Source organism: Pelodiscus sinensis, chromosome 21 (genome assembly GCF_049634645.1).
Source record: "Pelodiscus sinensis isolate JC-2024 chromosome 21, ASM4963464v1, whole genome shotgun sequence".
NCBI classification, from domain to species: domain Eukaryota; kingdom Metazoa; phylum Chordata; order Testudines; family Trionychidae; genus Pelodiscus; species Pelodiscus sinensis.
The window spans coordinates 4106197-4121742 of record NC_134731.1 but is presented as its reverse complement, the minus strand read 5'-3'; the positions used below and the strand labels follow the sequence as shown (position 1 = coordinate 4121742).

Here is a 15546-nt window from a genome sequence, read left to right as displayed (position 1 = left end):
GCTTTGTGGTCTCAGCAGGTCAGTTTGTCAAGGTATCAACTAAGTGACTAAAGGAACTGTCAGCATTAACAGAACATTTCATGGTTTTTTAGCCCATAACCCTTTTGGAGGTCCCCTTCACAGTCCCCATTATCAGGGCTCGACAAACCACAGCAAAATCCACTCGTCAGCCCCACACTGTGCATGCACCCACCGCCGGTGAACGGGGTGAACGGCTGAAATCTACTCGCTATGGGCGAGTAGATACATGGATTTCTCAAGCCCTACCCATTTTTATTAATGACAGAATTGTGAGCACACTGTGGGGAGATTCTCCCAAACTGGTTGCCTCCTACATGACCAGAATTAAACACTATAACCCTTTCCAATTGTGATAAGCCCACATCTTTTGTTTCTCCTTAGGGGAATGCATCCATTAAACTATCAATAGTTATCAATTTCCATTTTATAGACAATATGTTAAGATACAAAGCAACTGCAGATTCAGAAGAGTTTTCCAAGACACAAGAAGCGGCTTGAGGTATATATTGTCAGAATCAGTCATGAATTTAGTACAATCAGTCCTCGTAACATCATGATTCTTTGTCTCTCCATTTATGCTCTCCCTCTCCTGTAGGAAAATCCAACTACATTTTTAAAAAAAAATCTGATTTAATCAGTCTACTTTAAGAATCCTAAGATTTAATTAAGGATTATATATCACCATTACCAACTATTATCCTGAGCTATAATGCTAGTGATAAATTAGCAATTTTTTTTTTTTAAAAAAGTTACAAATATACATTAGTCAGGTTCACCCCATACATTAGGAGTAAATTTGTTTAAAGGCATTTATTTACCCTCCCACGCCCCTCCACTTACTTTTCATTAGTTTTCCTGACAAGTCCTTTAGTGCAGAAGAGGGGCTGTTTCTGTTTGATACTGTTAGCCTGGAAGATTCTTGCTGTTCAGCTGGAACAGAATGGGTCCCTGCCTCAGACTTCCCAAGACGAAGTACCCTGGCATTATTGCTATCGTGGCTTGACAGCAAGTAGTTCTGAATGTTGCCAGTTCTGTCATTCAGGTCTGTTGGTACTGTCTTGGTCATGAGCAGATGGACTGTGCTGGAATCCTCCAACCTCTCGTCAAGCAATCCAGTTGGAGAAGATACTGTGGTTTCATGCTGTTTTATTGAGGGAGACACTGGCTCTGCCAATGAACTCTGTTTAACTGTGTTCAGGCTGTGTGCTCTTATGCGGGACCATGTTGTGGAGTGAAAGCTTTCAGCCTCTAACCAGAATTTAACCAAATGTTCCATTCTACGCAGTTCCATAAACTGGATAAAATAAGGGAGGGCAACACTGTCCTGCAGGACTTGTTCAAGAGTCTTTGAAAGGCTTGATTTGGTCTCTTGAGCCTGAAAATTCAGACATGATCGGCCTAAAGAAAAAGCATCCAAGAATTTACACAATATTCCATTATAACCAGTTTGGCAACTGATACACAATGTGCCAAAATGCAACTGATAGAGAGAAGATTCTGAAGTACCCATATACATTTGATGTAAAATGCATTTCCTACCCAGAAAGCAATTGGAAAGTGGAACTGTCTGCCATTCAAAAAATATTTATATCTGATCAGTCCACTAAAGTTCTCATCCTATTGTTAGACGGGAAAAAAATGATTATTCAGCCAATGTATCAAATACATGGGCACAAAGAGGTCTTCAGCAACTAATCTTTACAGCCATTTGCTAATGCATGCCTAGATCATATGAGATGGGAGCAGGTGAAGACCAACCTCCTCACACAGTTGCTTGCTCCACCTTCTGCTACCTATGTTCTATATTTTCACACAGTAAAAATCCATGAAGTCATAACTACTGCCTGAACTTTCCCCGAACCAATGCACATTTAAAATACTCTGAAGATAGGCCAGGAGAATACACTGATAACACTTTAGCAACTCTGAACACTTAAGCCTTCCTCTGCTCACAAGCTGAGTCATCATCCATCAGTAAAATCAGTCTGTAACAGGCAGCGGATGGTACAGCGAGCAGTGCCAAAAGGGCTCTAGAGCAGCATGTTCGTTGAGCATCTGACAAAAAGAGGCAGTTCAACATAAAAATCTCCTTTTTCAGTAATGTTTACTACTTCACTTTCTAAAAAGCTTGACCCACAAAAAAGTCTATTGGCTTGTGGAGTCAATCTAAATGGCATTTTGCCTGCTCCATAGAAGCAGCCTGTTTGATTCAGAGAAATCAGCTGTGAGAACTCTGCAAGATTTACATTAGTTACCTTGGCTTGTTTAGATTAAAACAAACACAATAAGACTTTTATAGTGGCTGCCTTGTACCTTTCAACAAACCTGGTTGTCCTTTCTGACCCAGAGGATGAGGTAGCTGGAACGCACAAGACACACACCTGTTCTTCTGCATTTTCTGGCAGGGATACAGAGCAGGAAGAACACAGCTTTGGTCCCGTTTAGACCTTACTCTACTATCCTGATAACCTGTTACCAGATCCATTGGCAGGGGCTGCTGTTGTAATTCTATGTAGGAGGCAAGCCACCTGGGTTTTTAAGTGTTTTTCTTTAAGCTCTTTCTTGCAGTAGGTGCTGGATTCTACCCTGCCAGCAGCTATAAGAAGCACAGCAAAAATGAAGTGGTCTCTGGAAGCTAGGGATTAGTCTCTTATCAGCCTTTCAATGTTTTGATTCTGCCCCCTACAGTTACAGGCTGGCAGCCATCAATAGTGATGCTCTACGGCCCTAGCTCAGAGAGAATGGCAAATTTAAGCCTCTGTGAAGGTTAATACAATTTAAGAACCTAGGTATCTAAGCTTGTCTCCCCTCTGGGTCTGGTCCAATGAAGTTTTCCAATGCCTTAATAAAAAAACCTGACACTGTCAGAGTAGTTTTACAAGTCTAGTACAAAGGTAGTGCTTGCAGCACAAACTGCCACAATGTTTAGTCTGCAGGAAAAGGACTGTTTATAACTTTTCTTTGAAGTATAATCTGCAGTCACCACAGCCAACCTAAAAATCCATGTCCAGAGAGCCCACTGGTGATGAAAAGAGCTCTAAACAGAAAAACAAAAGTGAGCGAATTGGAATTTAATATTTACACATGTATTAAGCCTAGAGATAAATTAACAATACACATGGAGGTAACCTACTCACAGAAGGAACCTACAATGGAGGAATTTAGGAGGGGTCCTACTGGAACAGACCATACCCCATCTAGTGGGTTAACCTCTTTGACAGAGCCATCAATAGGTTTTTACAGGAAGGTGCAAGACTTTCACAATAAACTTAACTGCAAATAACTATTGAACAGGACACATTTCCCTTTGATCCCAACAGGTAACCAGTACGCTTTATACTGACTGGCTAGCCCATGTTATTTTGACCTATGTAATGTAACTTAGATACTAGTCTTGTGTCTTACCTAGATCTCCAAAATGTGCAGCCTCCATGTGACTTGGCTGTTTCTTAAGAGCAGCTGTTCGACTGCGAGAAAAAGAGTCCATGTTGGCGGAGATGGCATTAATTGCCACATGGCTTGGTCCTGCAGCCTCCAGCAAGGCATGATTTCTAGTGCTTCTTTGAGGGGAAGGCGGTGGTATTGCAGCTGGAACCAAAACAATGATTAAAAGGAAAAAAATGTGCAAACTTTTCTATATAGTATCCCATGCTAAGTACTATGAGCTGAGTTATACTGTTAGCTCAACTACATTCTTATTACAAACATGCCATGTGTAGTGTACATGTCAGTCTCTGCTTAATAGTCTGACCAATGCAGGGATACTAGAAATAAGTGGGTTCTTAACACCAATTATAAGATCATTTAAGCCCAATTGCAGCGGTACCCATTTATATTACATTTGTTCAATAGATAAGGACTCTATGTTTAAATTTACACAACAAATGTTACTCCCATGAGCAAAGGAAACAATGAGAAGCTCATCTGAAGCTGTGACTAAGTATTAATGTATAAATCTGTTGCAGCAGTATTCTGATAAGGATTATACTGGCTGCTTGAATTTGAAGAGAAATGAGACAGAGGATAGTTTCCTCAGAAGAAAAAAATGTTTGTCATAACAATAAAAATCTTCTGCTGCTTAAGTGTAAACAGAAAACAGGAGGCAACAATGTGCCAAGATTCATTCTGGAGATTTCATGGATACAAAATTTGACTAGGATGCTGTGCAAAGAGATCCACCTCCCTTATTACATAACAGTGGCTTTTACTGATGTGTCAAGAAAACTTGTTTCAATTGCTTTAATTCTTTACGTCTTTTATATTTGCAATATCTAATGACACATACAGACTGGGAATTAAACTTAAATGCCACAGCAACAGTAGCCTTAGACTCAATGGTACCGTGAGCTGATCTCCTAACCTAAATAGGACATCCTGTTTTGTTTTGATGGCCCTTTTTTTAGATGCAAGAATACTAGAGGTTAGATTTTTTTCTTGTTCACTTAATTATCAATTACCCATTGAGAATTTGCAGTTTATTTCCTATACTTTTAATCTATGGCTGCATGGTTCTGTTTAGCTAAATGAGATACATAGACACTACAGTCTAATCCAGAGTACTCAACATGCGGCCCCCAGCCCATTTGAAAGTGGCCCACGGTGCAAGTTGGGTTTACGCGGGGCTCAACATGCAGCCTGCGGGTGGAATCCTTTGAATATGACCTCCAATGTGAACACACTCCACAACAGCAAGTCAATATAATGGCCTTCTCTTGATATGCCTTTTAGCAGTTAAATTCCTGGACTGTCATTGCTCATTAAAACTGCTGTCAGGTAGTTGGAAATTGGGTAAATATTGCATTTTATTAATAGCAGAACTAACCTAAATGGGGTCTGTGCGTTGTACAGTCTTGCCCGTCAGTGTGAAAGAAGCTATTTACATATATTTGCATGCATATGCAACCACACTTAAGTTGCAGCCCTCGGCATGTGCTGTATCATTCTGGCCCCTGGGGCTTCCAAAGTTGAATAGCCCTGGTCTAATCTATAACTTTGGGTAAATCTAGTCTCCCTTTCTACTTGTTTGAATGTGCATAACTGAATAAACCTGAACACAGGACTTGTTTCTGGCAAGCAGTCATCGGAGATAATTTGTAAGATACATGGAGGTTGTCCTGGAATTGAAATAGTTGGGACTAAAATGCTGCTTGTTATTCTTCAAGAAGCTTTTGGTATGAATTGCAGACAGGAACAGGAAATATGCTCTTCCAACCTTGTGGAAAGAAGCCAGTTGTTTGGCTGACCACAGCAATGGAAGACTATTTGCTGGATAACAATGTACAGAAAGAGAGATCCATTTTATAATGATTTAATCTTTCTGATTTAGATTTAAGGCTCCTAGCTTTATAATAAGCAGAACTGAAGATTAATGAACTCTAAGGATGAAATACCTATTCTAGAATTTCTAGACAGCGTTAAATCTCTAACCTCATATGATGCAGGTTACTGAATAGTGCTCTGCCAAACAAGGAAGCTGCTCCCATTTTGCTCAACATTGGACGTTCTTGTTATGTAATAAACTGTATTACATTTGAAGTTTTATTTTAATTTTCACAGTGGTCATGCCATAGCCTGTGTTGAGCAATCTGCTTGAACTAATAAGTAGTCATGACTAATAATTGTAGGGCATCCTGTTAACTTGATTATGATGATTTTGCTTCAAAAATAAATCGAATGCTTGTATATTTTTCTTAAAACCCAGATAACACTTTACAAAGTACTGAAATAAAGTTATATTTAAGGCACATAAAAGCAGCTAAATTATAGTAGCGATAACTAAAAAGTGAACATGTTTAAACTGAAAAAATACATTGTTGTTTTTCCATGATTAATAGGCTATACAAAGTGCTGTCAACAAATCAAGGAAAATTTTCTATATTGAGTCATGTCCAAAATTTCTATACTATTTAGTGTACTGTTAGGGTCTGCTCTTTCTAAACAAGATTTGGATCTCCACTCCACTGGTGTAAATGTGAAGTCACTCCAGATTTAAATATGGAGTAATTCTGTAATTCAATTTACACTAGTAAAAGAGAGATCAGAACCCTGGCCTCCTGATCTGTGCATTAGGCAATGCAAAGCTGTCACATTATCAAAACAGCAAAATAAAATACCAGAAAAAGCACCCAAAATACCTCAGAGAGCAATCTCCCGCCGATAAGGAATAATTGCCATTTGCAAGGTGATTGGATATGTATTGAGTTTTATGATCACTTTGAAATAAAACCCCAAAAAACAATTAAATAACTCCATGCTTCCACACCAGGTAAGATGGTCATTATCAGGAAAGATTAGTTTTCAAATTACTATAGGCCACCTGGAGACAAATTAGCCTTAAAAAAAAAAGTACAAGGTATATTCCTCTTTAGTGATAAGGAAATGAGCAAATGGGTACAAAAATATGGCAGTGTTGTGGATTGTATTGTCTTTCCATAAAGTTCACTAAATCTTGAGCTTACTTTTAATTGCTTTCACATCTGTGGTCTTCTCTTGTTCTTTGCCTTTCACTGTAATATATAAAAGGAAGGAGTTAAAAGTTATAAAATCTCAAACTCAGGGATTTGTTGGTAATAAAAGTAGTAAATAAGCTTTTTATTTTAATATTATATTTGCTGTTTTCAAGAAAGTATGTGAAATTTTTAGAATAAAAAAAATTACTCACCAGGTTTAAAAACTTAGAAATATTCTATCTTCAAAGGTATGGTAAACAAAACTCAAAATAGAATGCCTTCACTACTTAGTTTTCTTGGAATTGTCATTTTAGCCCTCTAATACACAGTATGGATTCTACGGATGTTAAGATGTGTTTAAATAACCAAGTAACCAGTGGGAGGGGACGGGGTGCGCAGGCGGTTCCCCAGAAGCCGGTGCACACAAGGACCCAGCTTTTAAACTCTCACCTGTCCCTCTGTGCTGCTGCCTCTGATACAGAGAAAGAAGTGTGGCTGGAGGGAGGAGGACGGCTTCCTGGGAGCTGGCACATTGGCTTAATGGGAGCTTGCATGTAACCATGAAGGCTGTTAAATCAGGAACTATAAAACATTCATTATTGGATCAACTTCTGCTAGTGAGACTGATAAGTTTTGAGCTACACAGAGCTCTTCACTCAGGAAACTTAAGGTGAACCAACAATGTGAAATTATGCATGCAAATTAAAGCATGTTATGCCCTCATGTGAATACACTCAATCGGGAGTAGAGCTGCTATAGTTCACTAACTGAATCTTCCTCCTCAGAGCATCTACATGGGGATTTAAACATGGTTTAATTTCATACTTCTCTAGCTGATTCACATTAGTTTTCCTGAATGTCTTCATGTAGACACATGCCCATAGTGAACTCATTTTTCAATCATCCAATCTTACCTCACAGTAGCTACATCAGTTGCTTATATGGCATTAATACACATTAAATATTGTCAGTGTTGCAGAGGAAATGAATAGAAGTCAGCACCTTGTGACAAACCAGCTTTCCAGGAGCAACCACCACTTTGTGGACCAGTTTGGGAACTTTAGACTAATTGCATTCACTGCACAGAAGCTTTTATGCCTGTCCTCAAAACAGTCTCTGATCAGAAGGTAGCACCTTCTTTACTAAGCTAAGGGTGCCATCCAGACTTCCAGCATTCACAAGATCATGCACTTTGCACCACTGCAAAAAACACTAGTAATCAATGATGCTTTGTGTGTGCATTCCATGCATAAACACTGCATGGTGCACATTTCACACAGCATAGTATAAGTCACAAGCTCTTACATAAAAGTTATCTCAAAGTTAGTTATGGTGTACAACAAGTGCATGGAAGATTTCCATTCTTCAGTTCTTGTGGCTCTATTCAAACAGGAATGCCACCAATTAAGAATGGCAAACCTCAATCTCCCTTCTCGCTGCTGAGGAACAAGAAACATTCCACTGAGGGACAATCCCAGGAATATGACTTCTGTTCAAAAATCTAATAAACTTAATAACAAAATTATTTGGTGACTAAGGCTTATTTGATCTCTGTGGCAAAGCAAAAGAAGTCAATCTGCTTGCAGACGTTGAGCCAGTCTTAACGGAAATGAAAGTCTCTCATTGACAAAGACAGAAAAACCTGCCTTTTATACTACTGTAAGGACCTGTGCATTTGCTAAGGTACTGTTGGAGCTCTTTGATTATATTTAAACATCCATTTATTTGGGGGGCCATATCCTGCCACTGATGTACAGACAGAGTTCACCACTGCCTTTTCATTTTTTAAGCTTAACCGAGATATAGTAAGCACTGGTTTGAGTTTATTTAGAGGGATTTTATTTAGAGGGAATTAATAATTTACCACCCTCCCCAAAATGGTGATTTAAAAAAACCCCAAATACTAGAAACTTAGTGCATCTTCATTTAAGGTACCATCACCAACTTTAATTTGACCCCTGCATTCATGCATGGGACAAGCTGATTATCCTAGGATTGGTGATCCCTATTCTACAGAATACAAAAACCGTAGAAGAAGAAAAGGAACCTGCATGCTGTTTCACGTAGAGCACATGCAAGAAAAGCTTCCTCATCTAGTCAAGTAATTTCTTCACCGATTTCTTTCCTGCAGTTTGCATTACTGCCCAAAAGAATATTAAGTTTCTTCCAACATCGTACTCTTAGTTAAAGTATATGGCAAATTTGTGGGAATTCAGAGATCTCAAAGAGTACCTCAATCATTTCTCCTTCACCCCATATTCTAACAATTCACAGATGGTATTATCTAAATTTAATATTTGGATATTTGCACGTCCATCATCTGCAGCCTTATTACAGCGCTGACTTACTAAAATAGTTAGGAGATTTGACTTTGATTGTCGTGGATGTAAGATTTCACAGCTTCTTTCTGTCAAGTTAGGAATCATTTACACCAAGTTCAGATGTAACTGGTGTGGTTAGCAAGAAAAAAAAATGGTTTAAATCTCATTTAACTTATGTTTCATATAATTTAAAACATCCTTTGGCATTTATGGTGAACATTTAGGTTATATGCTCTTTGGGATCACAAACACCTCAAGTAACACCTAACCTTAATTATGGCACCAAAAAGGAAAGCAAGTGATGCAGACAGTGATCAAGAAGCTAAAAGGAGGAAAAAAGTTGATTACTTTTAGGCAGAAAGTTGAATTATTGGATAAGCTTGCAAGAGGCTGTAGCGCGGCATCACTAGTGAGAATGTACGGCATTAACGACTCTAATGTGTGTTATATTTTTTAAAAGGACAAAAATATAAGGGACAGTGTTTCTGCAAGTGCACCAGCTTATGCGAAGGTGTCATATGTGAGTTGTGACCCCAAAATTGAAAAAAAAATGGAAAAGGCAATAAGCATATGGATTAAAGACATGACACAGAAATGAGCACCTGTGAATGGTGCTGTAATTTGAGAAAAGGTTTTTTTGCTTCTGGAAGCATTTTGCACAAGCATCAGATGGTGAGGAGGGAACATCGTGATAGTGCAGTGTCATTCACCACAAGCAAGGGGTGGTTTGACAAATTTAAAGAGGTAAAGTTTACATAATGTGAAGTTAACAGGGGAATCTGTGTTAGCAGACCATAAAGCAACACAGGATTATCCCTTGCAGTTTCCCATCACAATGTTCCTTTGCAAACCCACTCCATTAATCTTCCCATCCTAGAGGAACAGTAAAATTTGCAGGAAGCGAGTTCAAAGAACTGTTGTGAGTGATTACCTTTGAAGCTGAAGTTGTTTGATGACCATACAATATTATCTTTGTGTTTGAGTTTGGCTGGAAACCTACTGCTGTGAAGTTAAAATTGTTTGTTGACTGTGAAACAGCAGGCAATAAAACACTCATTTTGGACAATAAGTTTGTTTTTTGTTGCGAAAACCCCCACCCCATCCCACTCCGTATTCACGGATTTTGGCATTTGCAATTATCTCTAGAACATATCCCCCACAAATGTGGAGGGCTTCCTGTAACCAAAATAATTAAGACTCAAAATTAAAAAGGAGTCAGGATTTTGAAAACATGCTTATAACTTCTAGTTCTGTCCAATTAAATATTTAAATAATTATTCACAAGATAAAATTTACAGTGAAATCTTATTTGGCCTTTACAGGCTGAAAAAAATACACACAAATAGTTCACTCATGGAACACTGGCCTTGAAAATCTTCCAAGTACAATCTATAAAAATTATAACTACCAGAATCAAGTATTTAGATTGAAAATATGAACACATTTTTAAACAGCTCTTTCTCCATATTGAAATACTTTAAACGGGCATTTCAAACTCCAGTTATATAATTGTTTTGCACAACAGTCAATGCAGCATTATAAGTCTGACAGCCATTAGAATGGAAAGTATAAATAACAGACCCATGAATTGGCAACTCAGCATTTTATATTTATGAAAGTGTTCGGCACTTTCATTTTGGAACAGAGTAATTCAAACCTTGATTAAACAACTTTAAATTTTTGTTTTCCACTTTTTATGTAGACCCTCTATTTATACATGGTTGCAGATATTAAAATATTTAAAATAACTAAATTTTACATAGATTATTGAACATTATTATCCAGATAAAAATTGTCTGGCAAATCAATACATATCTCTTCTACCTCAGTAATATTTAACTTGTAATTTGTTACACTGCATCAAAGTACCATAATTCTCATTCTCCCTAAAACATTCCCAATACTTGCTCCACCAAGTCCAGTCTCAGCTATTTCTAGCAACAGTTTCCCTTGTCTTCTGTTGTCTAATTGCTTTAACTAAAAACTGGTCATTGTTCTTCCATGCCAACTTCTCTGTAAAGGTAAGCTGTTATTCTTTAATCCTCTTGAAGGCTAAGATCATGTGTACTGTGTGTTCTTACCTAACTATTCTGTAATACAACTTGTAGTTCAAATTGTCAACTTTTAAGTGGTGACTCGGGATGCCTAAGTATTCTAGTAGATATTGAACCTCTCTACTCCAGCACCCTCGGGACCGACCCGTGTCAAATCAGGGAATTTGCCTAACCACAGGAGGTAATATTGTGTAGCAGCATTACCGCAGCATTTCCACTGCTTACTGGGCTCTTAGAAAACCTTTGGGATAAATTAGAGCTAACTAACAGAACAAAACAGAGCCAGGCCTGTGGCTGTAAACAAACTTTGTGGGACCACTGGAAACATAGCCACACCCATGTTAAGTGGACATTAGGGATGTGAAAGTGTAACCATGTACATGGTTAACCAATGAGAACTGGCAGGGGGCTATTGCTGGGGTAGCAGTTACCAGGTACTGTACCTGATAAGCATTACCTAGTAACGGTGATGCTTACCAGGTAACCAGTTAACTGTTTACATCCCTAAGTATAATCAATAATCTCAGATCCCTTGAGTCATAGAACTATCAAAACTAGTATCCCTCTATTTTACATTTGAGTATTCTTCCTGTAAGAATATCTTTGCTGGATTTAACTTGTTTCCATAGCCATTTATCAAGTCAGAGTACCTGTTCACAATTCCCTTTATTGTTATTTCATACAAGAACCTAAATAAAAATAACTGCATACAAAAATATTTCAATGTGCAGAGTTGAGAACATTTTGTATCTGACCAGTAGCTCATAGCTGATCTATATTAGGATTTCATGCTGTTGTCCATAACTATGGTATTTGAGCACCTTCTCTGTAATAACTGATGCCACAGCAAAGTCCACAGTGGACTGACTGCATAGCATCTCTGGAACTTCTCCCATGAAAAGTAGGGGTTAAAACTATTTTTCCAGGAATGCCACATTAATCCTCAATGAGGGAATTAGTGCTGCTATTTTAGCCTTGAAATCTTATAAAAAGTGTCAAGTACTTTCAGTTTTAGGTGAAAAATATGAATCCGGCCAATTAATGCTGCTATCTTCTCACTCTCCCAAAACAAAACAAAAAAATGCAGTGTGTCTCCATTTTTCCATAATAAGACACTTTACAAGAGACTCATATCAGCCCCTGAACTGTTGTAGAAGCTCTTGAAGGAATGATAGTATTGCTACTTGAACTACAGTATTATCACAAGGCTGGCAAGACTTATTTTCACATAGACTGTCTAACACAAACTAAAACATCTGCATTCACTTCCACATTTGAAAGTTATTTCCATTAAAAAAAAATCTAGCCTGTGAAAATTAGTAGTGTTAAATAACATTCATTTTATAATGATTCAGACCACTAATGGCAACAGGATTATTTTATTTTCAAAGAACAAGGAAATGGTAATACTATAAAATTGACTTGTAAAAAGTAAAACATATTCTGCTTTTAAAATCCTGTATTTTAAATCATGTAATTTCTAATTGTCTTTGTTAACTTCTGGTTTAGTGTTGCCAACTATCCTTGACTAAATGCCATTGCCATAAAGGGCATCTGGTCTGTCAGATTGGGAGAGCTGGCCAACCTATTTTGTCTATTAGCCATTTTCAATCATCATTCTTATACCTGCATTTTTGGGTCAGGTACTGGACACATTTACTGACTAATTGGAAAAACAGTTAAACATTGAAGACACTGCAGATTGAAAAATAGCCTGTTATAGAAAGCTACTGAACTCAAGGAATTCTAGGAAGTACATAATGAGCTCCCATAGGAGCTGAGTTCTTGGCACCATTCAGCATCAGACATTAGTCCCCAAATACTAATAGCATGATGAAAATATTTTTACCCAGTCAAAATATAAGCATCTCTGATTGTATATTTTGAACTGAAAAATGCAACATAGTTAGTCCAGGTAAAAGTAAGGTTTTATCCTTTGTCTTAAAGTGATTCATCTTTTGTAAATGAAATTATATAGAATGGCTCATATTGTAAAACTCAGAATGACATTTAGTTCAAGTACTGAAAAATAATACTTAGTTTCTTTACCTCATTTTTCTTAACACAGCAAGGGTTAGTGACATTTCCTGGGTGATGTAACTTCTCTAGAGTGATTATGAACTGAGGAATTTAGCATCCATGTTTAAAAAAACACAAACCTCACCCTTCATGTTTCAAGTGACTTAAAACCAATTCACCAACAAAATCTCAACCATTAACTCAATGATTACTTGTACTCATTGCACTAAGTGAGGAATTAGGAAACTAGGATTTTTAAAATATTAATATCTGAGTTATGCTATGTAACTTCTTTATAACAACAAATAAGCTCTTTGGGACAAAGACTGACCATTTGTGCTTTTGTGTACATTTAACACAATGGACGCTCATTGTGCTTGGGGTTTTAGGGGTATTTACTGAAAGCAGAGCTGACAGGTCCTCCTCATTTGGAGCTAGAATCAGTGATGTCAGGCAGGTGGTGGTGTTTTTTATTCTCTTATTTGATGGTTGTTTGCATTACAAGCTTCAAAAAATACTTAATAAGAAGCTTAATAGTTTTGAAGTCTTCTTAAAAGACTATATCATATACTGGCCCTGGTTACATGAATTTGGAGAAGAAATGGGTGTCCAGAGAGGACAGAATGTGCAGACCACTGGCAACCTGGCTGTATGGAAGAAATGGGGCCCAACTCCACAAGCCCCTGTCCAAGGTCCTGCTTCCTCCTTTCCACCCCAAAGGGCAAAAAGGCTTGGGTCCACATATCTACATGCCCCCAAGAAAGAGCAGCTTCTTCCCTGGTACCTAAGCCACCCATATCCTCAGGCCTCCTGTCCCCCGCAGTGTCCACACCTTTATTCCCCCTCCTCAGGCCTCCTGGCCCCAAATGTCCCTCCCTCTTCAGGCCTCCTGCCTCCATATCCCTCCCTCTTCCCCCCCTTCAGGCCTCCTGCCCCCCACAATGCCCCTTCCTCTTCCTCCCTCCCCAGGCCTCCTGCCCCCCCCATGTCCCTCCCTCTTCCCCCCCTCTTCAGGCCTCCTGCCCCCCCATGTCCCTCCCTCTTCCCCCCCTCTTCAGGCCTCCTGCCCCCCCCCAATGTCCCTCCCTCTTCCCCCCCTCTTCAGGCCTCCTGCCCCCCCCATGTCCCTCCCTCTTCCCCCCCTCTTCAGGCCTCCTGCCCCCCCCCAATGTCCCTCCCTCTTCCCCCCCTCTTCAGGCCTCCTGCCCCCCCAATGTCCCTCCCTCTTCCCCCCCTCTTCAGGCCTCCTGCCCCCCCCAATGTCCCTCCCTCTTCCCCCCCTCTTCAGGCCTCCTGCCCCCCCCAATGTCCCTCCCTCTTCCCCCCCTCTTCAGGCCTCCTGCCCCCCCCAATGTCCCTCCCTCTTCCCCCCCTCTTCAGGCCTCCTGCCCCCCCCAATGTCCCTCCCTCTTCCCCCCCTCTTCAGGCCTCCTGCCCCCCCCAATGTCCCTCCCTCTTCCCCCCCTCTTCAGGCCTCCTGCCCCCCCAATGTCCCTCCCTCTTCCCCCCCTCTTCAGGCCTCCTGCCCCCCCCAATGTCCCTCCCTCTTCCCCCCCTCTTCAGGCCTCCTGCCCCCCCCATGTCCCTCCCTCTTCCCCCCCTCTTCAGGCCTCCTGCCCCCCCAATGTCCCTCCCTCTTCCCCCCCTCTTCAGGCCTCCTGCCCCCCCCATGTCCCTCCCTCTTCAGGCCTCCTGGCCCCCAATATCCCTCCCTCTTCAGGCCTCCTGCCCCCCCAATATCCCTCCCTCTTCCCCCCTCCTCAGGTCTCCCGCCCGAATATTCCCTTCCCACCCCCACGCCAGTCTCGTCCCTTCCCCCAGCCTCCAGGCAATGTTCCCTCCCGCCAGCTTTACCCCCATGTTCTTCCTCCTCAGGCCTCCCGCCCCCCGGCCCCGCCAGGCTGCCGGCCGGGCCCTGCCCTCACCTTTCCGCCTGAAGAAGGACATGGTGCCGGGGGAGGGGGCAGCGGGCCGGGCTCCTATGAATGAGACTCCTTCCTCCTCCTGCCGCCGCCTCTCCCGCCGCCTCTCCCTCCCGCGGTGCCGCCAGCGGCCGCCATATTGTCAACAACCGCCACCGCCAGGCTCCCTCTTCCGGGGGAACGGAGGAGAGGAGCGGGAGGGAGGCGGAGCTCGTGAAGCATCACGGGAAACCGCGGGACGGCCATGCCCGAGGCCTCGTGCCCTCTCCCAAGATGGCTACCCGGGCGTCGGGCCGCCATGCTAAGTACGGGAGAGACAAAGGGACCCAGAGCCAGTAGCCATCTTGGATAATGGCAAAATGCCCCGGCAAAGGGGGAACCTAGCAGCCATTTTGGGTAAGGGCGGAAAACTCCTGAGAGAGTGAGGCCCGGTCAGCCATGTTGGATAAGGGCAAGAAGCCGCAGACATGAGGAAGGGGGGTTTAATCCCCATGTTAAAGGCTGGGGGCGGGAAGGAAAATGTCAGTTTGGCCAATGGGGCAAACTCAGCCCTTATGATGCAGTATTGGCTGTGCTGTGGCGTCATCAATGTACCAACAGGCTGCATCAGGACCCCATGATGTCATGCCCAAACGTCATAATGCTGAGATGTGATGTCATCATGGTGGCTTATCACTGTGTAGCCCACTGTGCACTTAGACCACTGACAGCCAGAGATCAGAACCAGGAGCCCTACAGCCTAAGCTAAGAATCAGCTGGC

At 41.2% G+C, this 15546-nt stretch overlaps 1 protein-coding gene across 2 annotated transcripts in view; it reads right to left on the bottom strand.

Moving 5' to 3' along the window:
* AKAP10 (A-kinase anchoring protein 10) overlaps positions 1–15149 on the bottom strand; it is a 35687-nt gene extending 20538 nt beyond the window's left edge. Inside the window, exons 1-4 of one of the 2 annotated variants that reach the window (XM_006138680.4) lie at positions 14790–15149; positions 6480–6527; positions 3427–3609; positions 862–1419 (exon numbers count right to left, since the gene is read on the bottom strand). In XM_006138680.4, the coding sequence (XP_006138742.1) occupies positions 862–1419; positions 3427–3609; positions 6480–6527; positions 14790–14811 (811 nt within the window). In that variant the 5' untranslated portion in view covers positions 14812–15149. Of the gene's footprint in view, positions 1–861; positions 1420–2334; positions 3059–3426; positions 3610–6479; positions 6528–14789 lie in introns of those variants that run through there. The other variant, XM_075904645.1, reaches the window with a different exon arrangement.
* Positions 15150–15546: the final 397 nt, after the last annotated feature.